General features: G+C 44.7%; 3 protein-coding genes across 6 annotated transcripts in view; 1 reads left to right on the forward strand and 2 right to left on the reverse strand.

The window, feature by feature from the left end:
• Positions 1-4,420: 4,420 nt before the first annotated feature.
• RPL15 (ribosomal protein L15) lies at positions 4,421-9,818 on the reverse strand. The gene is made up of 4 exons (XM_056483458.1): positions 9,737-9,818; positions 8,202-8,383; positions 6,798-6,934; positions 4,421-4,777 (listed from the first exon to the last, which is right to left on the reverse strand). The coding sequence occupies exons 2-4, from the start codon at positions 8,371-8,373 to the stop codon at positions 4,472-4,474; spliced, it is 615 nt and encodes a 204-aa protein (XP_056339433.1). The 5' UTR covers positions 8,374-8,383; positions 9,737-9,818; the 3' UTR covers positions 4,421-4,471.
• Positions 9,819-9,859: 41 nt separating this feature from the next.
• Positions 9,860-27,164, forward strand: NKIRAS1 (NFKB inhibitor interacting Ras like 1). The gene is made up of 5 exons (XM_056483459.1): positions 9,860-9,959; positions 11,078-11,171; positions 11,923-12,047; positions 19,615-19,856; positions 22,685-27,164. The coding sequence occupies exons 3-5, from the start codon at positions 11,954-11,956 to the stop codon at positions 22,922-22,924; spliced, it is 576 nt and encodes a 191-aa protein (XP_056339434.1). The 5' UTR covers positions 9,860-9,959; positions 11,078-11,171; positions 11,923-11,953; the 3' UTR covers positions 22,925-27,164.
• LOC130249080 (ubiquitin-conjugating enzyme E2 E1) overlaps positions 26,780-27,926 on the reverse strand; it is a 45,173-nt gene continuing 44,026 nt past the window's right edge. For all 4 annotated transcript variants that reach the window (XM_056483454.1, XM_056483453.1, XM_056483456.1 and 1 more), the window contains exon 6: positions 26,780-27,702. In XM_056483454.1, the coding sequence (XP_056339429.1) occupies positions 27,605-27,702 (98 nt within the window). In that variant the 3' untranslated portion in view covers positions 26,780-27,604. The remainder of the gene's footprint in view (positions 27,703-27,926) is intronic.

Here is a 27,926-nt window from a genome sequence, read left to right on the forward strand (position 1 = left end):
GTCCTCCTGCTCTGGGTTTGGTGAAGTGCAGCCGCTGCCTGGTGTTTCAGGGAAGCAGATTGATACCAGAGACACAGGCTGAGCTATTGAGGAGCTGTAGGTTTGTTCAGCCAGGTTTGTACTGCGGGTAGTGCCCCACACAGACCTGACTGATGAGCCCTGAGGGACCCTGGCTAGCTGTAGCCTCCTCTACCAGGTGTTCCTGTCACTGAGCAGCACCAGGGTGCTTACAAGCCCCACTGAAAGCCAGCTTACTTGTCCTCTTCTGGTTTTTGTTTCTTGGTTTGTTTTTTTTCCCTTTGATGTGCCTCTCCATTTCTGTGTTTCCAAGGGAACTCCTCAACTTGCACGTGGACAGCCAGCTTGGGTCCAGAGGCATTCCTCTGCTGCTCTTGTGCAAGGAGATAGACTGCAAAACCCCAATGGAGTCAGCTAGGATCCAACATACTAACTAGGAAGGGTTTTCCCAAAGCCCAGCACCAGAAGTGCAGGGAGACCTGAGAAAGCTTGGAAGAAGGGTACCTGCCATTTGACAGAGCAGTGTCAGCCAGCACTGGTCTTATCAGAGCCAGGTTTAATTTAATCACTCATCTGCTCTCTGATCTCCAGGATCCCCCTGCTCTCCAGTATGCTGAATGATGGAGAGATGACAGTATTTAATGAGATTGAATGTCATCTTCATTACAATAAGAGCCTTTAATTATATCATTGAACATCATTTGATACCAAAGAAAAGCATGCTCTCTTAAATTTCAGGCAGTGACAAGGGGTCCAGAAGAACTGGGTTCCAGTCCTGGCTTTGCCAGAGGCCCATTAGGTAAGAGCAGGATAGCCACTGAATTAAAGGTTGTGTAAGCAGTGTAGCTCAGACACTTCCTAACTGTAGGGAGCAAGGCTCTGCAACCTAAACACTCTGTGTGTAATTATTAAATTGAAGCTGATTCAGAACCTTGACACATGAAGAGAACAACCTACAGGCTCTCCATCCTTTCATACAGCTTTACATTTCAAACAATTACTTTAAAAGGATTGGATCAAAAAGTTGGTGGTTGCTCAAAGGCCTAGATAAGAGCATTCAATTCAAATCCAAATTGTTTTTTTTTTTGTGTCTGTAGCAGTGTTTCCGTCACTCTGAGTATTTTGGCTTGATACTCTCCGAACTAGACTTGTGTCTGCTGGAAAAGAAAAGAGATGTACAAAAATATGGTGTTTTTTCCCAGCTTGGAGAGTGAGTAGATAATAGAGTAGGAATCAGGCTCTATTTTTAGAGCCTAGCTTTTTAATTCATTAGCTGTACAGAACTCTTCACAGGCAGTCACTTTTCTCTACTGGGTCAAGGCTAGTGAACAACTGCTGCATTACAAGGACAGAGATAAGTGAGAAAGTCAAGCTATAACTCTCCTAGTCGCTAATTACTTCATTCTAAGGCCCCCACAAAAATCACCAGTGAAATTCCATGACCTTCCGCTGCAAGAAAGGAGCCAACTGCCTCCTCCACCAGCATCTGTGCGTTTCGCAGGCATCATGCCAGCGTGCCTCTCCCAGCAGCACACAGCTGCCTCGGAGATTCCCAACGCTCCGGAGACAAAGCAAGGAAACAATTACACTCGCTGGTGATTAGTAAGTCCCTACTTTTCAACCTAGCTAGTGTTGCCAAGTAATGAGCACTTCTATTAGCTATGTGGAAGGGAGTTTACTACTTGCTTATTTAAAGAACATCGTAAATCATATAAACTGGTTTTACACATCCCACCTTTCGGGACAGAAATAGTCCCTTGCAACAAAAACTGAGTGATTAACTAATCTAGGCAGCTGACAGAAGTGTAATCCAGCCTGATAGAAGGTTACAGTCAACTATTTTCAACGGCACCTAAAACCAGGCTGAACCAGGCTGGTAGTGTACAGCCCCATTTCTCTGCAGTTTAACTGTGGTATTCATTTTGTCTTGCCTAGAAACCAGACAGCTCTTTTAATTACATCCAAAACATGCCTGCTCAGACTGAGAAATGATCAGCCCTGCAAACAGAGCCAAGTAGATGGCTTGGAAACAGATTACTAGATTCCTCTATGTCTTAATAGATTTGCCTAGTGAAATTCCTGAAGGTTCCTGTTCCCTCCCCCTGCCCTCCTTCAGCTACAGCTCGGTGTCCCTGTTTCAGGCAGACCCTTGGTGTCTGAACTCAAGTTACAGTCTCTCACTAGGATTGTCAGAGATTACTGGTTTCTACCACAATCTTAAGGAACACAGACTACTTGCAATCTCTTGAATTTGCATAACAGGTTCAAGAATCAAGCAGGAAAGGCAGAAATCACATAACCTCTCTCTAACCCTGATTTCCCAAGCCAACGACCCCAAACAAAAAAGTTTCTCCTCAATATTCTGCCCTTTTGAAATAAAGATTTTAATAAAATATAATTTGTCTTTCCGCTTCACATGGATTCTGCACAGCAACGTCCCTTCAAACCCAAAATCCTGTCTAAGAGCGTGATACACTTCCAGTGTGGAAAGACACTAAGGCAATCTGGCTTCTCAAAGACTTGGAATGAGCTGTGCATACCCAGGGCATCCTCTGAAGACACAGTGTTTCAAATTCCTTCATACCATGCCCTTTTAGACACACTGTCATCAGCGGTTTTCAATAAACTTTGGAGGGGATAATATTCTCCCTCTTATTTTAAAGTTCAAACAATTACAGGACCACAAGGGCCAACCTAAGGCAGGTCTCACTGCAGACACCTGCCATGTGCTGCAAGGTTTGAATGCTGGCAAAGGACACAGCATTAGTGCTGACTGCCTGCCCCATCACTTGTCACCCTCCTGCATCAATGGCAAAGGTCCCAAACAGCTTAATAACCCCTAGCACAGTATCATCAGTCTTGAAGTTGTTGCTTTAAAAAAAAATAAAAAACAACAAAAAAATCCCTATAGATTTGGGTTGAAGGAACCTTAAAGATCATCTAGCTCCAAAGCCCCTGCCATGGGCAGAGACATGACCTTTTTCTAGACCATGTTGCTCAAACACACGAAAGAAATTCCAAAGGAATGGACAAACTTGGCCACACTGGCACTACCCGAAGGCATTAAATCTACAAACCAGACATATCAGCCCCCTCTCTGCAAAAATCCCTTCCATGCTCAGGAGAGACCTCACTCATCAAATTTGCTCTGAGGAACTTCCACTTCTTGTCCTACACCAATTCAAGACTATCTTTCAAGAACACCACTGATACTTCAAAGGAGAGGCTAAAAAAATCCTCTGTCTTTAGAGCACACAGCTTTAACACTTTTTAACAGAAGACTGTTTTGCATTTTTCTTGTTTGAACCAAACAAAACATATCATCAAAGAATTGCCACCTTGAGCTGTTCTTCCTGGCTTTGAGAACACATTGCCTAAATGTCTCTTCGTCAGACTACTACCCTCCTGTAAGAACTTAAACTGGAGTATTAAGTGAATTTCTCAATTGAAGGGAGTCTTGACATGTTTTGTCTCAGGAAAAAAAAAAAATTCCACATCCTAAGCTTAAGTTCCAGGAAGACACAGCTACTTCTCAGGTCTTCTATCAACCTCTTTTCCTACCTCTATCTAATGGATATAGTCCAGAAGCTGTGGAAGCTACAATATCCATCCACCTAATTTACCAGGAACTGCATTTAATCTCTCAGCCTTTATGTGCAAACTGACTTCATGCTGAAAAGGTCACACTGTGATTTCACAAAAAGTAGTCTAAATACATTCATCTCTAGCTCTTATCTGAATGTGGTTATTTCTACCACCTAATCATGCAGAGTAAATTAAAATGCAGCTCCGTAATACGGAGACATATTTTCTGTTCTAGTATCAAAAGGAATGTTTAAGAAACTGTCCCCCCCCAATCTTGGCAAATTAATACCTACTCTACAGTCTATTCAGCCTAAAACCTTATCATTCTTTGCTATGTGCCCACATTTTAACACTGTGCATTGCAATGAACAAAACAAGCTTTACCTTTCCATTCAGTGCATAGCTGATTTAGACAATGTAGCTGAGAGGCCAAAGAGCTGGTACACTGAAGAAGTACAAAAAAATCAGAACTTAAAAAATAAAATAGCCATTAGTATTTAATCACCTATAAAAAAGAGATGAGCGCTTTCAGTTTACATCTCAAAGATCAAAGCCGGCTGTCAGTCCATGCACAGGACAACAGAGACCCCAACCTACAAACAGTGACTAAACTCAGACCAAGAGAAAAAGAACATGGACCAGCGCTTGGGCTTTCAATACGCACTGAAGAACACATGTCCTTCCATGTTACCAAGTGAAGCCCATCACAGAACTCTACACTCAGGGCCTACACAAGTAGCAAATTACATTTTCAATGCCTGGACTCCTGGCAAATTCTACGCTCATCGACGTAACCCAAGAAGCAGCAGAAGCAGAGTTAAATGGAACAAGCTGCACGACCTTTATTAGATGGGCACGTTTACAAGAACTAGCGGTAGCGGTGCAGCTGCAGGGTGTTGCGCCTCCTCCAGGCGGCGCGGCGCGAGCCCCCGATGGTGTGGTGGAATTTGTGGCCCTTGCCCAGCCCGCGGCTCTTGCGCCCGGCTGACGTCAGCCCACGCATCTCTCTGTGCTTGTGGACGGGCTTGGTGATCCATTGGGTGTCGGGGTTCCGCCTGATGGTCTTGTGGAAGGGATCAATCAGGATCACTTCAAAAAACTTGTAAGTGGAATCTTCGCCCACCCAATATGAGTTCAAGACTCTCAGAGCCCCACAGTGACGGCCAGCACGTTCCTAGAGGAAAACATAAATGTAACAGGCTGTAAAACCATGGATGCAGGGCACTCTTCATGCAGAAAGATTACTAACTCAAACATAAAATTTCAATTTTCCCTAGGGCAACCTCTTTTCCTATAAAAACCCTTCCAGCTGCAAAGGTGCAAGGAAAGTAATAGCTGAAAAGAATGCTGTGTTACAAAAAAAAAAAAGGCTGCTTGGATTCCTGCATGAAACAGGTTTTAAAGACCATGAGCAGGAGGGTGCTTGGCTGACAAAAGAAAGAACTCTGTGTTTACAGAAGCACCCAGTCAGTAAATACACAATGTCAAAAATAACTTCAATGTGACAGTGAAGAGCATGAGCTACACTTGGGGTCATGGAACAATCTTTTGTGGGAAGTTATGAAAGACTGATTAATTTGTGCATCCAAAGCTACAGAGGAGAAAGAAATTTCTGCAGAGTGTCAGCCTGGACTGGTAGGAGTAAAGGAGTAACTGATGTAAATCTTTGTACCTCCTTTGTGGTTAGGAAGACACAATCTTAGTTTAGAAAATAAAACCAAGCAGAATATAGCAATTATGCAACTCAATCTGCTTCTCATGTCAAGAATGCTCCCTATTTAAAACACACTGTGTTTAACTGTAGGACTTTATCATCATCATGGGGAAGCATGAACCAATGGACCCTATTCATTTTCTCACCCAATAGGATGTTAACCTATTGCTACAGCCTTCCCTAAACAGCCCTTGACTATTTTCTGCACATGGAGTAACATTTTTTTCAAGTTCTTTTATTCTAGTGAGAGCAACACCTGTATGAAATATTAGAACACCAATCACCCTTGACCAGCTTCTATCTGAGGATGGGAGCTCCAACTGAGGCTCTGCAGATCTGTAATCTGAAAACTGTAAGTTTTCCAGAAAGACTGTGTCAGATTCAGGAAATTTCAAGCTAGAACTGAGGGCAAATAACTTCTTCCATAGCTGTCATAAGTGAGCATGTGATTAGTCATTATCTGGGAATAATACATATGAAGAGAATGCCATGAGCACTGAAAACAGTAGCATTTTTAGTTCAAACTTTTCACCTGTGTTTCTTTTAAGTAGGCATGTCCCAACTGTATTTTTTCCCTGAAAAAAAAATCCCACCATATTCAACTTGCAAAAGTCACTCAGCAATATTTTCAAAGTCCTGAGAACAGAAGTGTCTTCTGCTTCAAGATGGAAAGGCAATGACACTCTGTCTTCTTCCACAATGTCTCACTTGAGAATGTGACCTGGTATTAACTCTAACCCACTGAAAAAGGTTTTTTTAGTAAAGGTGAGAACTCTGTCTCTTCCAGACTACAACCATGACAACAACGAAGCTTGCAAGATCTCATCAAAATTTACACTCTGAGTATTTCAGTAGCAAGATCTCACCTAAAAATAAGTTAGTCACCAAGCTGTGTGCTTGTGAGGTACCAGTTTTTTATAAGGAAGCAGAAGGTCTCTGGGACGCTGCCTTCAGCTCCTGCAACACAGCTAAGTGTGCTGTGCAGCACTGCTACTACACAAACAGGTGCTACAGGCTTCAAGACAGGAACTTGTGTACTTTGTGAAAGGACCATCACCTACAGCTGCTGATCCACACTACGTGGCAGGAAACATAGTAGTGGGATTTACTGACAAGTTAGACACCTCAGAACACACAAGTTCTTATTTCTCATGCCTAGCTACTATTTTACTGTGGCTTGGACTAGCTATGTGTTTTTCATAACAAACATTGTGGCATACTTGAGAAGTATTAACTTCACTAAACCACTCAAGTGGTTCTGATAGACACTATTTTTAAAGTCTGAATAGTTTTTTTATTGTCTCAGTAGAGCTCTTAAAGACATTCTGCTGCTTCCCTGCCACTATTATTCAAAATCTGACAAAGAATTTATTAACAAAGCAGCTGGTTTGGTTTTGTATTTTTTGTCTCTGAGTATTTTCAGCTTTTACAGACTAAAACTTTCCAACCCAAAGCTGTGAGCAATAACCCAAACACTCACCTCTGCTACAGACTGAAGACTGCGGGCAAACTTGAGCTGGTTAACACCATGATGCACAGGTTTGCCATAGGTTGCACCTTTGGGCACTGGGCGTTTGCGACCACCACGGCGGACACGGACACGGTAGATAACGTAACCTAAAACAAACAGTGACTTAGGAACTAGGACAATACTAGTAGCAATTTTCATCCCTGTACTGCATTTCCAAACCTCCAAAGTTTACATGAAATGCTGCAACACAACGTCATTATACCAATTTTTACCAGAATTTACAACTCAAGGTAGATAGTACTTTATGTTTTGTTATATTCATTACAACTGAGTAAGGAAAGTGACATGATGCAACTTTTTTTTTGTTCCAAACCTTTCCGCTATCCAGTCCCAAACCAACTAAGATTAGCAACAGCTATATCGTAATACAACCTAAAAATCCCCCCACCAAAATAAAAAAACAGCAAAACTACTACCCCAACTGCACTATTTAGATGGCAGTATTCACAAAGCACTGAAGCACAGGCCACACACAAACCCTGCTGAAATCTGGTCACTGAGAAATGAGGAAACTAGATATAGTGACAGGAGTGTCAAGTCTTGGCTTTTTATTTTCTTTGCGAATAAACATACTGGGTTTTTAACTGGAATTCCACAAGTTACACATGGATGCCCACCTTTCCCATTCCTTTCCCTGACCAGTAACTGCTTTTCAATGGACTACAAACTCCATCATCTTGCCCAAGTGCATGCAGCTGTAACACAGTAGTGTTACATACCAGCCATAGTATGGCTTAGATTGGAAGGAACCTCAAAGATCACTGAGCTCCAACCCTCCCTGCCATGGACAGGGACACCTTCTACCAGACTAGTTTGCTCGGAGCTCCATCCACCCTGGCTTTGAACACTTCCAGGGCTGAGGTATTCACAACTCCTCTGGGTTATCTGTTCCAGTGCCTCACCAGCCTCACAGCAGAGTTTCTTCCTAGTATCTAACCTAAACCTGCCCTTTCAGTTTGACGCCACGCCCCCTTGTCCTGTCACTATATGTTTCTGTGCAAGACTCTATCCAGTTCTCTTGTAGCTCTTTTCAAGGTGCTAGAAGGTCAGTCACAGTTCAGCCACCTGACAAAAGTCAAGTAACACATGACAAAACTTGGGCAGAGAAAGGACATCCCCCAAATCTAGGATACTAAAAACCCTGTTTAATTCTGTGGCACTAACATTGCACAATGAGGAGGCCCAAGCCAACCCTGCCAGAATGGCAGCAGACGGCACAGATGCAAAATTAAGTGAAGTTAAGGTCTTACACTGTGGGCACTGCTACCAACTGAGGACATTTACCATATTCTGCCAGTTTCATGCAGCACACCTCAGTTCATTGGGGGACAGCTCAGTTTCAGGCTTGGTTACCTTGCTTGGCCTTGTAGCCCAGGCGGCGGGCCTTGTCCGGCCGCGTGGGGCGCGGGGCGCGGTGCAGGGCCGACAGCTGGCGGTACTGCCAGCAGCGCACGCGCAGCAGGAACCGCATCACGTCCGACTGCTTCTTCCTCCACAGCTCCTGGATGTACTTGTAGGCACCCATGGCTGGCTACCTGCTGGGCAGAGAGCTGTTAGAACAGTGCACCAAAAACAACGCCCAGCTCCAACATCTTCCAGCAGTGGCAGTGCACCAAATCACACATGGAACAGCAATGGAACACAGGGAGCTCTCGCGCTTCTCTGCGCCACTGACACACCTGGGAACAGACCACACCTGGCAGCCTTCAGCGTGACACCCTGCAGCCACCATTCCCAGCCATTCTCTTATTTACTCTCAAGAGTTAAAACTCCTCAATTAAAAAATTTTCAGATGTGTTATGTCTGCTACTACCAAACCCAACAACTAACACCTGAAACAAGTTTTACACACAGATCTATCAAGAGCTACAGGACTAAGAGAAGTGTGGCCCTTATTGGTAACTCTGACTTTACTAAGGTTTTACTTCCAAGTGAAAGTTAACAGTTTTATTAGTAAGAGGAAGTTTAACAGTTGCTTAGGAAAAGAACTGGATTGGGACTTTTGCTTCCTTAGAGCTATTCACGTGGTGTCTCCCACATTCACTGAAACTGGGCTTTGAGTAAAATGGGATGTACTGATCACGTCAGACTAAAAAAGTGTCATCGCTCAGTGTCCTACTGCTGCTGGCATTTGTGTTTTGCTCCATGGATGTCCTGTGGGCTTTTTAAAAGTTGTTTTTAAAAATCCTCTTTGCTGAGCACCACCGGTGACAGTATGAATTGACAGAGCAAGGGCTCAACACAAAGTTCCTGCAGGTCAGATTTTGTCCTTAAGAAAACAATGATTATTACAAACTCCCTCTTCTGAGTTGAAAAAGGTCTTAAAGTTGAAGGCATTTCAAAAATCAAGAATTACTTTATTTTTTCATCGTGTTTACTGCTGTTTTCCTCTGAGGCCTCACACATCTGCAGTAACCAGCACGTGTACTGAACGCCATCAATCCCCCACCCAACTCACCATCAGGTACACGCAGCTCACTTTATTTACATTTTAAAACACGCCAAAAACAGTTCGTGTGTGATTCTGGATGCCCCTCTTGCTTCAAGCTGCCCAGCTATGGCTCGTGCATTCCCATCCCCAGCCACCCCACCTTTCCACGGCCTAACGGCACAAAAAAAACCCCACGAACAAACCGCAATCCCGTAGCAAAGCGGGGCGCGCCGCCTGCCACCGACCTGCACCCTGGGCGCCCCGCTCCCCTCCCCGCCCCACCGAGCGCAGCCCGCGGGCCCTCCCTCCTCCGCCGGCTCCCCGAGGCTCCGCGCCGCAGCAGCAGCCCCATCCCAGCCGGAGCCGGGCGGGCGCGGCGGCGGGACGGGCCGATGGGCGCTCGGAGCCCGGGATGGGCGCGGATTGAGGGAAAGGCCGCGCGCGGACCGGCCCTCACCTGATGGCGCCCAGCGACGGAAAGGAAAGGCCCTACTTCCCACAATGCCTCGGGCCACAGCACACTTCCGGCGGCGGCCGCGGTGCCTCCTGGGTAGCGTAGTCCGGCGGGGGTGAGGCCGCGCGTCGCTCCCCGCCCGGCCCGGCCCGGCCCCCGCGCTCGCCAATGGGCGCCGGGGGCGGGGCCCGCGCGGCTCCGCGGGGCGGCCGGACGCTCGGTCCAGGTGCGGGGCGGGGGGCGGCCCCGGGGGCGCGCTCGGGGGCCGGGGCAATGGGGCGCTGGGGCACGGCCCGCCCGGGGGCTGGGCCAGACGGGCATCCCCCGTAAGAGCCCCCGGTCAGGGGTTGGGGTGGGACCTTGCTTAAAACCCTGAAAAGAAGCCTTAAAAACAACAACAACAAAAATCTCTACAAAGATAATAATTTTAGAGATCGTAAGATTATGAGGGAGCTGGGTTTGTTTGGTTTCGAGAAGAGGAGGCTCGGGGGTACCCTCACCCCTCTCTACAACTCCCTGGAAGGAGAATGTAGTGAGGTGGGGGTCGGTCTCTGCAGTGACTGCAGTGAGAGGAGCAGAGGAAATGGCCTTCAGCTGAGACAGGCGCAGATTAGGACGCAGATTAGCTATCAGAAGACAATTTTTCACTGTTGGGGCGGTCCGGCGCTGTAATAGGTTGCCCGGGGAGGTTGCAGAGTCACCATCCCTGGAGGCATTTAAAAGGTGTCTGGATCTGGTGCTGGATGTGTGGTTTAGTGGTTACAGTGCTGGTTCTGGGTTGATGTTTGGACTGGATGATCTTAAAGGTCTCTTCCAACCTAATTATTCTATTCTATTCTATTCTATTCTATTCTATTCTATTCTATTCTATTCTATTCTATTCTATTCTATTCTATTCTATTCTATTCTATTCTATTCTATTCTATTCTATTCTATTCTATTCTATTCTATTCTATTCTATTCTATTCTATTCTATTCTATATAATAAACCCTGAGGGGAAAAAAAAAAAAAAAGCCCTAAAAAAGACCAATCCTAAAACCTTTTCAATGGAGGGTAGGGAGAAGGCACAATGGAGTCTCTGGCTCTGCAGACCATGGCTTTACCCACTGATCTGCTCCTGTCCCTGCTCCTGTCCCTCCTGCATATGGCATGGCACAGGCTGGATTTGAGCCACCTCTCTCATTGGTGGTATCCCCACCTGTGGCAGGGGGCTGGAAGGAGAGGATCTTTAAGCTGCCTTCCAACCCAAGCCATTCTATGATTCTATGGGCTAGGCTTTCCCAGCCTGCAAGTCCTTTCTGCTTCCCTACCTGCAGCTGCAGGATGACCTTTCTCTTTTTCAGTGTATGCTTTTCAGAGCACCCTGGCTTGTGAAGCATTACTTGGTTAAACGGGAATTGAAGCAGGACAACGCCAGCCCCTCTTGGTCCAGAAAAGGTACTCTTCAGCTCCCTCTGAGAAATGGCTCCTAACAGCAAACTGAGCCAAGGCCTGCTGCCCTGCCATGGCTCCACTAACAGAGGGAAGTGCCCCTAGCTGCTGGATGTCTCCAGCTAGAGCCAACCCCCACTCATCAAAGTGCTGAAAGCAGACTGAAAAACCTGCTTCTGCATTTGCTTTCCTGTGCTTCTGCCTTTAATTCTCCTGTTTTATAGTTCCTAGTCTGTAAAAACTAGAAGCTTTCTGTGAGCAGCATAAAAGGGAAGGAACCACCAAGTTTTTTGCATTTCCAGAAGCCATCCTGGTACCATGAGATTCCATCAAGCCCACTGCAAACCCAGGAAGCCTGATAACACCGTGCACACGCACACACCAACACAGCTCCTGCCCCGGGGGTGTGCATGCTCCAGTGCTCCCAGCCTCCCCAAACCTGACAGGACAAGTGTTGAGGCCGCAGGCAAGCATCAGCACCACTGGCAGCAGCCTAAAACCTGAGAAAGTGGTGTGGGAGGAAACTCTAGTCCTAAAAATATCAGTCGCTGGCGGGCGCTGGGAGGGAGCTGTGCCCCCGCTGCTTCGCGCTTTGCTGTGTGCCTTCCGTGGGCTTGGCTCCTGCCGGTGCCCATCCCTGCACCCAGCCAGGCTCCCAGTGTGCCAGGCTCCCAGTGTGCCAGGCTCCCAGTGTGCCAGCCTCACAGCCTGCCAGCCTCACAGCCTGCCAGGCTCACAGCATCCCGTGTCTGCACAGGGCTCCGCCGCGGGACCGGCCCTCGGGAAGCATGGGAAAGGGCTACAAGGTGGTGGTTTGTGGAATGGCCTCTGTGGGAAAGACTGCGATTTTGGAGCAGCTTCTCTATGGAAAGCACACTGTTGGTGAGACATTTTTACTTTTGGGGGGAGGTTGTTTCCTTTTCTAGCATCCTGTTCAGTGTGGGCCCCAAGCACCGATAGAGGAGGACTGCAAACTGCGCTGAGGTGAAGGAGGAAATTAATGTGGTTTTGTGGCATGTCTGGGCTATTCTTAAAAGTCATAGTCACTTGCTTAGGGATTTTTAAAAGAGTCTTGGAGAAGAACCCGTTCCGTGATGTTCCCAGTAATAAAACATAAGAATGTTTAAAAAGAAACAAACACTGAAAGTAGGTGATGTGCCTGCTGCATATTTACAAAAGAAATATCTTGTTCCCTGAAAGATGTTGTAGATGCCTGAAAAATAAATAGCTGTCACAGGATGAGCGTAGACACTGTTTAGACTTTTGTTTCATCTTCTTAAGCTTTATTTTGTTTGGTCTTGGCTAACATTTAATCAAAGCTCTGGAAAAAAAAACCAGCTCAGCTTTAGGTTCCACATTCTGTGCTGAATTTCGAAGGCCAAGTGTCTCAGCTCTCTAAGAAATCCTCACAGGGAAAACAGACTTGACAGAGGAACAGGGGATGCCTGATATTTGCTGCGCATAAAAGAAAGGAAACGAAGGCAAAGCCGGCACATTTCCCTCTGTTTCTACATTTGGCTTTGAAAGGAAGGGCAATGATCATCAGGCTGACAAATTATTCCCACCTCACCTAGAAACAAGGGGTGGCACCAGGGCTTTGACAGAAGATGTTTAGTCACTTGCATTTTTATTTTGAGCCAGTAAATTAGACGTCAGGATAAGCTGTTGGGTAAACACAAGGATTTCTAGCACGGTGCTTTACAGCACTGCACCTTTAAAATGTGTGGATGGGAGGAATTTGCTGGCAAAGCCTGATGCAGAACTGTGTGCTAATACCCGTGTTTAAAAGGAGGATTTCCTCTAATGTTGCAGCAACATCTGTTTCCAGCATCCTACCGAGCGCTAGGCACGTAGCCCCGTGTAGCTGTCAACGTGAAGGCTGCAGAGCTCTGCAGGCTGAGGGCTTTTGCCTTTGCTACAGCCCTGCCTCTCCTCTGTGCCAGGCTGGGTGACTGTCAGAGACACCCGAGCAGCATGAGCAAGGCCACGTTACTTAAATCTTATTGCCTTGCATTAATTCCTGCCTCCTATTAGCAACCCAGGCAGGAAGGATATTTGGGTGTTGCTGATCAGAGGAGCTATTTATGGAGCCAGCCATGTACGTGATTATACAGCGTCATGGACACTGGCTGGAGCTGGAGGGAGGCCTCGTGCCTGGGGTTTAGCCGTGGGTGTCCCTCTGTCACTCCCAAATACCCTGCTCCAGCTTGTCCATTGAGCAATGTGGACCTCCCACCCAGCCCCCCTCCACTTAAAAAGGTCATTTTTCCTTGTCTGCAGCTCTGCTCTTATTTTTTGGAGTCAGTGGTAAGGGAACAGCTGATAATGGATGGGGAGTGCAAGGGGAGAAGGAAGAAGGTAGTTTCCTGTTTTCTGTGATTTTAATCAAATCATATTCCTAAGACATTCAGAGAAAGAGGGCAAGTAGCAGAGTCCAGATCAAGATGGAGAGGATCATTATGGAGCTGCTGCAACCCCAAGAGTTGTGTGGCACAGCCCAGCAATTTTGATATCCCCTGCACAGGCCATCAGGCACATTTGGGGGGATTGGCCAATAAGCTGGTACTTTGGCAGTCCTGCTGAGTGATCAGCATCCTCCCTGCCTCTTCCTCAGCACATAGGCAGTTGTGGCAGAGGGTGCCTGGAGTATGGGCTGGTGGAAATGGTTCCCAGAAGACCTTCAGCTACTGTTCCACTCTGTATTGATTTAACTCCTGAATTGCAGAGGCAGGATGCCATTGTGAGGATCTCACTACGCAAGGACAGAATTTGAGGAATGGTGAGTCCTTGTCTGCTCCTTGGCTGAGCTTTACACTGCACAGTGGTGCTACCATTGTAGGGGTGCCCCTTCCTCACCTGAAACACGATCACAGGATCTTGATCCTCATTTCCTAAAGCTTGTGAGCTCCAGAAAGCTGACATGTACATCTTGGCTGCGGGCCTTTTTGGCTGGAGGCAAGAAGGGACTAGTGTATTTGCTGAAAGCCTGTTTAGAGCCAATCTACAAGGAAACTCACTGGGCATGGCAACATGGACACAAGCTGTTTCAAAACCTGTGCTTCCTGACTGACGTCAGGAGCAGCTCTGTGTTTGCTCCAAGGGCCCAGGAGCCGTGGGGAGGGTGGCTGAGCCAACACAGGGACTCTTTCCATTCTGATGGCAGGCACATCCTCCTCTCAGGGACCAGAGAAATGCTAGAACTTGGTTGGAGGCTCAGAGCACGAGGTCTGCTGCCACTTTCTGAGGTGTCACAGCCACTGTCATGAGGGCATCCTCCTGCCTGTAAACCAGCCCTGAGTCTGTCAATGCTCAGTGCCTCCTGTTGACTTTCCTGTGAAGAGGAGTGGTGGCACAGCTGGTGTCAGGGAAGTGATTAGAGTCCTTGGAGGTTTCATGCTGCTGTGTAAAGCCCTTGGCTTTGAGCCTGTGCTCCTGGCTGCCTGCTTGGTGATGGTACTGTAAACCCAGTTGCACTGTTTCTTTCCCTGGAAAAACATGCACCTTCAGGTCTCCATGGCTTGTCATGGATGAAGTCCCTGAGTGCCACTGTTACTTACATGGTCAGCAGCTAATACTCTTGCAGAGACACTAAGATTGCTTGAGGTCAAAAAGGAAAAAGTATTCAGGAAGGAGGAATACCCCAAAAAAGGACTGTCTGTGTCTCTATAGCATGTCATGAGCAATGATGTCTGGTATTGGATTTTGTGCTAGGCTTTAAATTGCAAGGGCATTTGCCTTCTGTACCAAGAGGGGGAAGAAGAGGACAAAGAGATGAGAGATGCTCTCAGGGCCATGTAAAATAATGTAGCTATTGCATGGCAGACACTCTTGCCAAACTAATACAAGGAATTAGGAAAAAAACAAAGGGAAATGTTTGAAATGGGTGCAGATTTAGCATTGGGTCATGTAGGGACTATATTGCCATAGCTCAGGGCAAATAGTTGTTAAGAATATGTGTGGTGCATATACAGCAGAGTACCCAGGTGGCCAAGAAGGCTGATGGCAGCCTGGCCTGTATCAGAAATGGTGTGACCAGGGCCAGGGCAGTGATTGTCCCTCTGTGCTCACCACTGATGAGGCAACACCTTGAATCCTGTGTTCAGTTTTGGGCTCCTCTCTACAATTAAGGCATTGAGGGGCTGGAGTGGGTCCAGAGAAGGGAAATTAAGCTGGTGAAGGGAAGGGTCTGGTGCACTGCTATGATGAGGAGCAGCTGAGAGAACTGGGGGTGTTCAGCCCAGAGAAAAGGAGGCTCCAAAGGGGGACCTTATTGCTTTCTGCAGATACCTGACATGAGGGTGTAGCCAGATGGGGGTTGGTCTATTCTCCCAAGTAACAAACAACAGGACAAGAGGAAATGGCCTCAAGTTGTGGTTTTGATTGGATATTAGGAAAAATGTCTTCACTGAAAAGGTGTTTAGGCATTGGAGCAGGCTGCCCAGGAGAGTGGTGGAATCACCCTTCCTGGAAGTGCTCAGAAACCATGTAGATATGGCACTTGGGGACATAGTTGATTGGTGGGCTTAGCAGTGCTGATTGAACAGTTTGACTCAATGATCCCAGAAATCTTTATCAGCCTAAACTATTCTCTGACTCTGTGATAGTCTGGTACCTGGGATGATCTCCTTTTTGTGACTTAAGTGTTGTGCTTGTCCTCCACCTTCTCTTGCTGTCCTGAAGAAAGAGGGACCAGTCTTATTTCCTCAGTCAAGAAAAGCCAGCCTTGACTGGCAGCAGAAATTGTCCCACTAAGTACCTGTGGTGTGGTACCAGGCACTGCTTGGCCTGACCTGTCTTGACCAGGTTGGGAGGCTTAGCTTTGGCACATGTCTGGGACATGTCTGTAAAGAGGATGGATGTTTTTCCTTAAACAGTGTCAGAAAGGAGTCTTCCTTCTGCCCTTAAAATATTTCTGGCCTCTCAGCCTATACTAAGGCTTATCAGCTCAACAGGAGAAGATGAGAACTCTCCCTTGTAGAAAGTTTATCTCTGCCTCCTGGCTGGTATGGTCAGGTTATTCATAAGCAGCTACTTGAGATCCTCTAACTAGCTAGGGATGAAAACACCATATATTACTGTGGTAGAAGGCATAATGACAGAAATTGCCTCTCTTGTTCCAGCTGGAGGGATTTGGGGTTTTGGCTTTCACACTGTGGATGTGGAGGCTAATTGACCTAATTATGCATTCATAGAATCATAGAATGGTTTGTGTTGGAAGGGACCTTAAAGATCATCTTCCAACCCCCTTGCCCGTGGGCAGAGACACCTTTTTACATCTTCACTTCTTAAATTAAAACTACCTGGTGACAGAGGTGCAGTCAGCTTTGCATTTTAGAAACAGATGAAAATGGAACTGAATGTATGTAAATGAGGGTCACAACCTGGCTATTTGTTGGTGAGACCAGTACTTCCCTAGCAGCTAAATCTAAACAGATTAGCTCCTCTTGAGGTTTTTCCAGCTCTTTCCCAAGTCAGGGATCCTCTGATACACTGTCTTTTTAAATCTAAATAAGAAAAGCCTGTTATTCTGTAGTTTACAAACAGAATGAATAACAAGTTTTAGGAGGTCTTTGCCGAATTCCTTTGGAAAAAGGGAAAAAGATTACATAGGAGATCTTCAAAAGTACTCAAGAAGACATAAAATTTGTACTGCATTAATGTTCAATATTCAACTGGGTACTTTTGAAATTCCATCCCCTTAGAAATTTTTATTTACTTAGGTATTTCAGTCTATCTGCTGTACCTAGCCTGTGTGTGCAGTATTCATTAGTATATCGAGACTTTTCTTTTCCTTGTTGGGAAGCCACAAGGGGTTGGAACAACACCCAATTTATGGCTGAGGCTTCCCGCTGCAGTTCCTCTGTGGCAGCACTTGGTGAAAAACAAAGAACTCTTCCTCTTCTCAGATTTTCACCAGCTGAGTAGCTGCTAGACAGTGGCATCACTTCTGTCTATTCCTCCTTTCCCTCTCCAACTTTTTTATATCTGGAGTCATCAAAGGAAGCTTGACACTGTGCACTATCTTGTTAGCTCCCCTTCACCCCTCTGACTTCTCAACCTGAAAGCTGCCTCCTACTGTAGTGCTCTGCTCCATGGAAAAACTACTCAAGCTGGCAGCAGTCTGCAGGACAGTAACTCCTCAGCACAAGCTGTCCTTACCCACCCAGGTATAGATGGTGGAAGGATGCCTGAGGATGCCAGCGAAGGGAAGGAGAAGCAGGATCTTTGTGGCAAGGAGGATGGGATGGTGCCAGCATCTTTCTAGGACACTGACTAGTGTTCCTTCTCTTACAACAACTTGCCTGACCCATGTTTGAATGGAGACCAAGGAAGTGTTTGAATGGGATGCTACTAATAAGAACTGTTAATGTCATTGTCAGCAAGATGTGGCTGGTACATAGTCTGGACTTTAGGAGCAGGACCTAAAATAAGGTGACAAAGGTATTTCTAACAATTATCTATGTTTACTTAGGAAACTACTTGCATATATTCTCTTCCTCAGTACATGTAGGTGAAATTTCACCTCTGGAAACTGATACTGGTGCATAAATTTCAACTCCCTCCTAAGTGCCCCCCCTATTTCACATCAAAATTTGTTGCTCTATTCTGCTGAGTTAAGTCCCAGGTCTTAAATTTTTCTCTTCATTTTTAAATTGGGTGTTAAAAGACATATTTTTCACTGCTGCTTTTAATGTCACTAGGAAGAGATTGTCACAGGATAACATGGATATATTAGAGGCTGTTGAATTACTGTACAATAATACTTGTTGCTTTTTAAAAAGAAAATTAGGTCCTTGTGGTTCTTTCCTTCTTGCCAAAGCCATGTTTACTGATTTCAGATATTTCCTTGACCTGTCTGTACAATTCAGCAAGGCAGAGCAAGAATATAATGCTGTGTCTAAACAACAGTGCTATATCCAGAAAGGGCTTTGTTACTACCTCAGTCTTTAAAAATGCCCCTTTAACACATTCTACAATCACACAGGATGTATTTTTGCTTCCTCTTTTTATTAACCTTTGTTTTGTCCTTCTGTTCTTCACATTAGCATGGCTGTATTTGGAGGCAAGATAAATTAAATCTTTGGAAACCTAATAAGAGTTTGATCTATGAAGGCTGCACAGAGAGGGGCAAAAAGAACAGCTTATGCCATTTTCCTGCACAGGAATGCTGCATACATCATGGGAAACCATCAGCGTGGGTGGAATGCTTTAGCTTGTTTGTCAATGTGAAGTGTTTTGAATAGTGTCAGTGAATATAGCAAAATCCTTATTTTCATAGGCCAGATAATCCTTTGTGTTTTCTTAAACAATACACTAAAATGGTCCCTTTCTGGCAGACAAAGAGAATAGAGCAGGACTCATTATTGTAGTCCTGCAACAGCAAACAATTGTATATAGGAGTGCAGTGGAGGCAAAAACGTGGGTAGCAGAGAGGAGAGCTTGTATGAATACTTAAAACCAACTCTGAAAGTGGCCCAGCTACAATGTACACAGATTGTTTCGACCTGTAACCTTATGCACCTGCATCCAGGAGGAACACAAAGCTAAGGTGATTTATGTGTTTTCAGGTTTGGCTTAGGAAAAATAATTTAAAATAGTTCAAATCAAGCTGCCTTGAATTATCTCACATTTACCGTGCGGAGATGAGGAGGGAAGGAGGGTCAGTGCAAATAGTCAGGGTGGAACAGGTGATACATATACGAAAGCTTGTTACCTCGTGCATGCTCTTGCCTTGCAATAAATGAACTTGTTCCTATTAGCAATCTGAGTCATTTTAAATCCCTAGGGGATGGAAAAAGCTCACTGTGTATTTGAGTAAATATAGTATGCAACTTTGTTTGCCTGCAAACATCCCCTTCCCTTTCACATATTGGTTAGTTGTACCACCAATACACATTCATTTCCAGAATTATTCCTTTGGCTCCTGCTTCTGCCTCATTATGAGGAGGCTTAAGATGTTAGTACTTGACTGCCTGGTGTTCCAAAAGGGTATGTTTGGGCAGGCTCGTTTTGCAGCATGTTTGGTGTGGAACTGGTACAACTGGGTGGTTGGAATTTGGAAAACTTGGGAGGAGAACATATATCTCATCCTATACTGAATGTGCCTGTTGTATAGATTAATTTTACAGGCATGATCTTGTGCTTACATATTAATGTATTTACAGTGTCACTATTGGAAATAGTGCAGTGATTATGAATACAGGTATAGATTAATTTTACAGGCATGATCTTGTGCTTACATATTAATGTATTTACAGTGTCACTATTGGAAATAGTGCAGTGATTATGAATACAGCCCTCCATGGAGATGCCAGGCAAGGTCAAGGCCTGGTGAAGTCACTCTGTAAAACATGCACTGAAAGCTACTGTGGGGGGAAAATTCTGCTGCACTGCAAAGAATTCTTACAAGTGAGGCTGCACTGGAACACTCCTGCTTGTTTCCAACCAGGCTTAGAAGAGGGTGCCACGATGGAAGATGTGTATTTGGCGTCGGTGGAGACAGACCGGGGCGTGAAGGAGCAGCTGCGGCTCTATGACACCAGGGGGCTGCAGGAGGGCGTGGAGCTGCCCAAGCACTATTTCTCTGTGGCCGACGGCTTCGTGCTGGTGTACGCCGTGACCAGCCTCGAGGCGTTCCAGAGAGTCGAGCTGCTCAAAAGGGAGATCGACGTCTTCAGGGACAAAAAGGAGGTAAATGCAGGGATGGCTAAATGCTGCATCAGTGACAGGAAGTTAAGGTCACAAAGCCCAGCTTTTGTTTCTCTAACGCTGTGTACAAAGGGAAATGAATGTACCCACAGCCTTGGGCAACCCAGCAAGAAGGAGGCCTTCACATCCCAGGGAGGCTTAATTCACATGCCATGCAGGTCATGCAAAAGAATGCTTTTTTTTTTTTCCTTCTTATTTCCTCTACTACAGCTAAAATTCAGTCAGCTGAATGCACCAGCCAGGACACTTATGACTAATAAAACATATGGTCTACAGCAGTGCAGCTCATGTTTTTTTAGATATTGTACAGGGGAAGTCAAGTGCATAGAATAATATAACGAAGAGCATTATCTTTGTTTGTTTTGTATTCATGTACTTGATGGCTTACAAACTAGTGTAATTGACAATGGGTCTCCCAGACATTAGTCAATTGGCAAAGCAGCTTTAATGTATTTTAACAACCATATTGAATCAATTCAATTGTGTGAAATGACTGCTCTATTTTCCCTTAGAAAGCAGCTAGTGTTTTCAGCTGACAGTGTTCCAGCTTAGCTAAACAAATATAACTTGCATGTGGCATTAGCATTACAGCTTTTCCTACAGTATCTGTATTCTGGGGTAGTTTTCCCTGTTAAATGTCTTTAGCCTCCAGCTTTCCAAATGCCTGTTTTATGCCGTTTAAAAGAAAAAAAAACCTGCTTGGAGAATTAATTGGATAATGGTAGGGAGACACTTTGCAAAAATGTAACTTGTTTTGTACTGACAGCACACAGGGTGGTGGAGGAAGGCAGGCTCAAGTTTGACGGAGAACGAGTGTGCAGTCACAGGAGAGGTATGTTAGGTGGTAGGGCTGGTGTGAGCTGCAGACTGTCACGTATATCAGGGATACAGGAGTCAAGCATAACTCCCCTGCAGGGCAAGGAAAGGTGGACAAGCAGGAAATTTTTCCCAGGCACTGTGTTTTGTGATGGCCCAGATTTGGTACTATACAGCATGTTGTAATGCAGAGAGGGAGTCACAGTCCCAACAGGATCTGCGTCCTGCTTGTCTGTGTTACCTGTCAGAGCTCTTCTCATTCCATGCAGGTATTTCAGAAAATAGCCAATTTGCTTATCCTTTTGGAGAGCTTAAAATTGTGATTTTGACTGAGGATAATGTAGTTTAAAAAGTGGTGGTCACAGTAAGATGGATAAAATAGTTTTCATTCCTGTTATTTCCATCAAAAAATAGGCTTTAAGGTGTACAAGGTGAGACCAGGAGTCCTATCTTAAGGTAACTGGTAATCAGCAGATTAATGATTCTGTGACCTGAAGTCTGGGCTCTGCTAGAATGAATTCTGTACTGAACTGGGGATGTATCTCCACACATGGTGCTTCTGAGCTGGCAGAGCTTCAGTTCGTTGAGTGGCACAGTCCCCTGTTGTGTGGCAGATGACAGAAAGCACTGATGGCTGGTTCCTTGCCTCTGCTGGCTATGGCGGCTCTCCAGCACACACCTTAAAGCCTGGCCAAATTTTATACTAAATAGAGGTTTTGTTCTGTTACACTGACAGAGCTTTGCCATAGCTAAAATTCAGCTGGAGCATGTGGTAAATACACATGAAGATTATAGCTTCTTTCAAAACCCTCACAGAGAGGGGCGGAAAAACCCCTAAGCAGCATTTTTCCAAACACCCTGGACTGCTGTAGAAAAGAAAGGAAGCCTCAGACCTCACAGGAACAGGATGAACATCTCTAGCTGGAAAGAAGCAGAACACATTCTGGAGTTAGCCTGATGAACAGGAAAGAGCAAGCAGGTGTGGCCACAACAAACCCCACAAATCATCAGCAAGATAGGACTTTATCACTTGATCTTTGTCAAACCACTAGTGTAGAGATGAAAACAGAGTTTGACTAAGGACCTTGAACTAAAAATGTAGGCATGATTTCCTCTAAGAGCTGGTAAAGCATTTTTAGAAAACAGTTAACTTATAATAAGGAGGAGCAGTAGCTTCACGCTTCACGTGGCCAGCACTGCCTTTGGCACTTCCTAGAGCTGAACCACTGGGAAAGCTTCATGCATTTACTAAGCTCAGCCACGCTGGATTATCTGGGTGATTCACAAGTCACTTGATGGATCCTTACAACTGCAGATCTGAGTTGTTACCACAGTGCTGCTTTCCTGAGCTAACCAGCTACTCTTGAAACTGCTTCCCCGAGGATGCTGCTGGTGTTTATCTGCCCCTCTCAGCAGATTGTCCCCTTCAGTCCTTCAGGGTGGCTCTTGGGGCTGAGCTGGGAGAGGGGCCCCATAGCCCAGCCTGACCAGGCTGCTGGCATGGCTGGCTTTATTTGCAGGATGGGGCTTAGGAAAGAAACAAACAGGGAAAAATCTACCACTGAGGGATCCAAGCTTTCTCTGCTGCTGTGCATTTTTTCACCTCTTGAGCATCTGCTGCTGTGACCTACTCGGATGTCATGCTCTTATCATTTGTCTAGGGCAGCTCAAGTGCCAAGTAAGTGGAGAATAGGGCTGTTTAACTTTGGATCTCTTGGGTATTGTTTTCCTTCAAGCAATCATTGAGGGCAGGGAATGGGGTGGCCAGAAGGGGAAGTCCTGCATATCCTATGATTAAAACAAGCTTCCAACCCATAAGGAGATGAGGCTAATTCAAATCCCAGATCCTGATCTTCCAAACTACATGCAACTTACCTTGTGCCAGTGCTGTTACAGAACAAGTCTGAACTGTGTTGCTGCCTGCCTGCTGTTTAAAAGGATTGTGACTGGTGGATGGTTTTGGTATAAAGCTCACCCTCTTGTTTGGTTTGTAGGTTGCAGTTATTGTCTTGGGAAACAAAACTGACCTCCTGGACCAAAGGCAAGTGGAAACAGAAGCAGCACAGCAATGGGCAAGGGCCGAGAAAGTGAGACTGTGGGAAGTGACTGTGACAGATCGAAAAACACTGCTTGAACCCTTCACCTTCTTAGCTAGCAAGCTGTCCCAGTCCCAGAACAAATCAACGTTTCCCTTGCCTGGAAGGAAGAGCAAAGGGAATAACTGTGAAAACTAGACTAGCTTAGCATTGTCTCCTGCTGCCAGGTCACAGTCTAAGTCCTTTTTGTGCCATTTGCTTCTTGCAAAGTTTCACTTCAAGCAATAATATCATTCAGCAATAAAATCAGCAAGTTTATAGCTAAGAGGTATCCTTCCTTCTCACAGACTTGGCTTGGAAAAGCCACTGGTGGTGAAAGCCACAAAAAGCACTTTATGAGAGTTATTTTGCAACCAGGGTTATGGAGGAGGAAGGGATTGATGGATACCTCTCTAGCAGGGGCTTTACTATGCCTGGATACAGCCATGTTGAGGGACAAATCAACAAGCTTACCAGTATATAATCCTCTTGCAGATCTATAGCCTGTAGTCACAAAAAGTATTAGCTGCAATAAAGCACTCAATTTGGAAAGGTGATATATTTGAAATGGCAACAGTTCTTTTACCTTGACCTTAAACAGGGCCACAGGGCTTTTTGATGCTGCAAGAGGCTGAGATCAGTGTCTTGCTGTATGAGAAGGGTATGGAACAGGAGAAACAGTTATCAGATTTAGCAAGAAAAAAAAATCCTGGGGAAAAAAATAATAAAAAAATCACTTCCCATATCTTCTGGGAAATACCCCAACATGTACCTTGTCAACAAAGTCTAGTACACAGTGCTTTCAGGTCAGGAATTCATTTGTAGAAACCAGAAAAGCTCTCAGAGCACTCACTGATTGAACAGCAACCGAAGGACAACATAGCTGTGGGTTTGTTCCAGTATGTCCACAACAAATCAGTCACTTTCCCATAGGTGGTGATTTTTCTGAGAATTATATATTGTATTTTGTATGCAGGAGGTATTGCTGGGCTCTGCTTAGGGCATGCTTACCTGGCTGCTAAGGCAAGCTGCAGCAATCCACCCTCCCTAGGCCAGATAACAACTGGTACAAAGGGCTGTGTGGCTCTGCAGGTGGGGGCTAAGGAGGGTAGGAGGCTGCCTTTTTGGAGACATCCCTGTGGGAATGCCCAGAAATCCCTGTACAAATGGCCCTGGTCTTCATGTGCTGCACACGGTCTGGCTGTGGGAGCACGACTGCATGTGCTATGTTTGGCTCAACACTGACAAACCTGTGTGCTGCAGGAACTGCTGTCCCAGGCCAGCCTGGCAGTAAACTGAATAAAAGGGGATATACAGAGTAACAGAATGAGCAACTTTTCCCAGAGACAAGTGCCAGATTTTGGCATCTAACAACCTCCTGTACTAATGGATGCTCGCTTTTCTTTATATTTGAAGGCAAGAGCAGGGAGAATGAAGTAACCAGTTTCTGCATTTTCCACTAAATTAATCCTCTTTTGAACAAATACTGAGAATTTCACTGTGAATCAGCAAAACCACAAGCAATATTTGCACTGTCATATCATAACTGCTAAATAGTGTGCTTAATGATGACAATTAAGCTCATAGTATTGTTCTTCCTGAATACTGATTAATAAAGCCTGTCAGCATTACTAAAGTCTGTCAGCATTATTAATGTCAGAGCAATAGTACACTTCACTAAAAATTAAGCAGGAATACCTACCATTATAATGAAGGCAGACGAAACTGTTTATGTGCTTTGCTCAATATAGTTTGAATTGCTGTGGCCAAGGAGTAAGATAAGAGAGCAATTATGAATGAGCAAACTCTTGTAATGCCCTGCTAGGAACATACAATTGTTTCCATTGCAACACTGCAGCTGAGTAAGCACTATAGCACGACCTCCCCCCACCTGGCCAGTAATAGTCATTGTCCCCAGCGATGCTGCAGGATGACATTCCCTCCTCACTCATTTCCTCCTGAACACACGTGTACTCCAGGCTTCTCCCTGCCCAGAAGACTCTGTATCTGCCTGCTTGCTTGGGAAGTGGAGGTGAATTCAGAGCAGCAGTGGTTCACCTCCTCACTGCAACCTCTTACCAAGGAACGGGGCCATGTTCCTCTTGGGCTCTGCAGAACCCTTCTTCTGGAAGGGACTTGAATCAGCCTTGGATCAGTCAAAGTGAAGATGTCTACTAACAGCACATCACTAAAGCTGACCCTAGAGGCAAGGCAGTGCAGGTTGACAAGTCAGAGTGAGCTTAAAATGCCTGGAGATGGAAAGAATGGGGATGACTGGTTCCTTTCCAGCTCTGCATGCTGCAGACTCGGTGCCAATTCTTCCGCCAAGACTGATGTCACCTGTAGGCTGCCAGAGCTGCGCAGTGCAAGTGTAGCTTGCTCCACTGGACTCCCAGGACTTGACAATGTTTTAAGACATGCAAGAGAAACAGTATCTTCTAAATGACTAAGGACATTTTTTCAAATAGACTACATAAACACAAACACATTTTCTTTGATTTGGCTAAATTTAGAGTTCAGATCATTCAAGGCATTTATATTACAAATAAATCACCACCCACGGTTTTCTTTCATAAACTTATTCTGATGTTTTTCTCAATATCATAGTGTTTTACTGACAAGTGATGGAAAATCTAGCATCTCCACTGCAAATGATATGCAGACAGTGGCTGGTACTGAGTAAAAATGAAACTTGCTGTAGTAGAGTTTAACATAGGGTGAATAAGCAAAGTACAGAGTATAACATAGTAGCTAATGGGCAGAACATTTTTTTTTTTTTGTTGTTCTTACTGCTCCACTGACTCAAACTGTTCTAGGTCACTGGGATCACTTACCTTCTGCAAAACCAGAGTCCCTTCACAAGATAATGGAGAAAAATATTATAAATAAGAAAAACAAATTAGTAAACTAAACTATCTGTCTCTGTTCTTCTAAAGCCTCTATCCTGCTGAATAAACACCCTACAAATCAGTTGCCCACACCGGTTACAACAGTTAATTTGACATGTCCTGGTGGCAAGAAGCTGGCAAAAACCTACTGAAATGAAGCCATTTGCATCTTTATTCAGTAGAGGAGAAAGAAAGATTACCAGAGATGATCCTAGTGTGATGTAACTATATACCAAACAGACAAACAGCTGAGGGAGCTGATAGACCAAAACATGCACTGTGTCAAATGACAGCAGTTCAGCCAGATGAGGGTATGGTGCTACTACCCACCCAGCAAAGGAAAGGACACCTCTAATTACAGATTACTTTGGACCAAGTTAGATTTGCTCTGTATCTAGGTAGGAAGAGAAGTATGTAAATGAAATACATACAGAATTTATTTTGAAGTACCTAACCAAATCCAAGAGTGCAGACAACCACCCAGCATTCCCAAGGATGTCGTGAGGTGAAGCACTTGCCATGTGAAAATGAATCTGTGCTTCCTGCCTTTACCTTCAGGGAGTGGTCAGAAATGCCATATCCATAACCAATTGCCCTGTTGTTACACACCTCAATGTAAACACTATGTCTCTAGGAGATAATCTTTATAGGTAGTTAAAGGATCTACAGATACTCCTTTACGGTGCTGTCTGCCACCTTACCAGGACATGATTCCTTCTCTTCCAAGTGTGAATAGACCACTCCATCAGAAAAGCATCAAGATATTATTTTCCTCCTTTTACTTTCTGCCTCTTTCCCTTCCAGATTGTACTTTCAAACAACATGCCAGTCCTGCAGAAGCAAGGCTGTGAAAACTTAAGTTAAAAAGTAACTATCGTGGACTCTGTGGCAAGTTACCTCCTCACGGCCAGGTCCCTGCACAACACTCAGTGAATGGTTGTGACGGTCTTATGCTGTCATTCATTGTATGGTTGTCTAGAACTGTCTTCCTAAAATAGCAGCAGTCAGTGCACTCACCTGCAGATCTCCTTGTCCTTAACCACAGCATAAATCCTTCAAAGCATACAGAGACACCATTCTGGCAAAATGACAAAGCAAGGGACTAAGCAGAAATCTTTTCTTCTTCTTTTTTTTTTTTTTTTTTAAACATCTTTTTATTAGCACAGTAACAAATGCAGACTTATGTAGCCCACAACATACAACCAATCCACTGAGTGACTCCTATTCCACACCTTACAGTTAAACAGCTTAAGGTATTTCACTACAGGTTACCGTAAGTCCTGATTAAACCCTTTATTCTTTTCACAAAGATAGATTGGCTTATAAAATAATACATTAAGTACTTCTCATTTCATATATGAGGCCATATATCCACCTCTCCATATCACAGATAATGAGATGACAGTCTTTAGAAAGAATTTGTTAAATACCAATGTGCCCTCCATAGGGGAAAAAAAAACCAAAACAATCTAAACATCTTTTTACAAAAAAAGAAAAAGAAAAAAACAAAACTCAACCCAGAACAAAATAAATCCCTCAAACCCAAAAAAACACAAAGCAAAAACAGTGTGTAGAGTCTTGAAAGGACTTTTACATAAATGTCAACCTATGTACCTGTACAAAATTAAGCTGTTTTAATCTTTTACATATTGCAAGCAAACTGAAAACCAAAGAAGTCTAAGAAGTTTACATTCTTCTCGGTACTCTATGTGAGCTAATATTGCTGAACTAATTACAGTCTTAAAGTATGCTATTCCAAATCCTAGCTGTCTACTGTAGCAAGATACCTTAAGTTACAACAACAAAATCTTAGGAAATAAAAGACTGAATAAAATCTGTTATAGAAATACCCTACTCTTTACCAGCACCCTCCCTCCCCCCACCCATTCAAAATCATAAGCAGCTCTTTCCATCACAGACAAATAATGTAAGAGTTTGACGAAAATCCAATTTATGTAGCGTATCTTTTGGTCCATTGTCTGGCCATTCTGTCATGCTCTGCTCTGTTAGTCATATACTGAGTGGCAATGCTTCCAACCAGGGGGTCAGCTGAAAAGGAAACACAGTGCTTATTTCAGACAAGTTACTGAATAAAACCTTTTAAATAAAGTTGAAGTGTGAATTTCATACAAGGCAAACACACAAGTACACTGTAACAACCTAAACACACTGAATTGATGATCTGTGTCTTCTCTGATTTTGTATATTTATGGTGATGTACTAATCTAAATTTAATAGAGTGAAATGCCAATAAAGTTTTAAGAAGTTTAAGA

Source organism: Oenanthe melanoleuca, chromosome 2, assembly GCF_029582105.1.
Source record: "Oenanthe melanoleuca isolate GR-GAL-2019-014 chromosome 2, OMel1.0, whole genome shotgun sequence".
Taxonomy (NCBI): domain Eukaryota; kingdom Metazoa; phylum Chordata; class Aves; order Passeriformes; family Muscicapidae; genus Oenanthe; species Oenanthe melanoleuca.

Excerpts from the sequence above, each read along its gene's own strand:
- RPL15 (XM_056483458.1), bottom strand. The coding sequence starts at position 8,373 with ATGGGTGCCTACAAGTACATCCAGGAGCTGTGGAGGAAGAAGCAGTCG. Across the intron at positions 6,935-8,201 it reads GGGCTACAAGGCCAAGCAAG|GTTACGTTATCTACCGTGTC; the intron begins GTAACCAAGCCT and ends TGTTTGTTTTAG. Across the intron at positions 4,778-6,797 it reads GTCTTCAGTCTGTAGCAGAG|GAACGTGCTGGCCGTCACTG; the intron begins GTGAGTGTTTGG and ends GTTTTCCTCTAG.
- NKIRAS1 (XM_056483459.1), top strand. The coding sequence starts at position 11,954 with ATGGGAAAGGGCTACAAGGTGGTGGTTTGTGGAATGGCCTCTGTGGGA. Across the intron at positions 12,048-19,614 it reads CTATGGAAAGCACACTGTTG|GCTTAGAAGAGGGTGCCACG; the intron begins GTGAGACATTTT and ends GTTTCCAACCAG. Across the intron at positions 19,857-22,684 it reads TCTTCAGGGACAAAAAGGAG|GTTGCAGTTATTGTCTTGGG; the intron begins GTAAATGCAGGG and ends TTTGGTTTGTAG.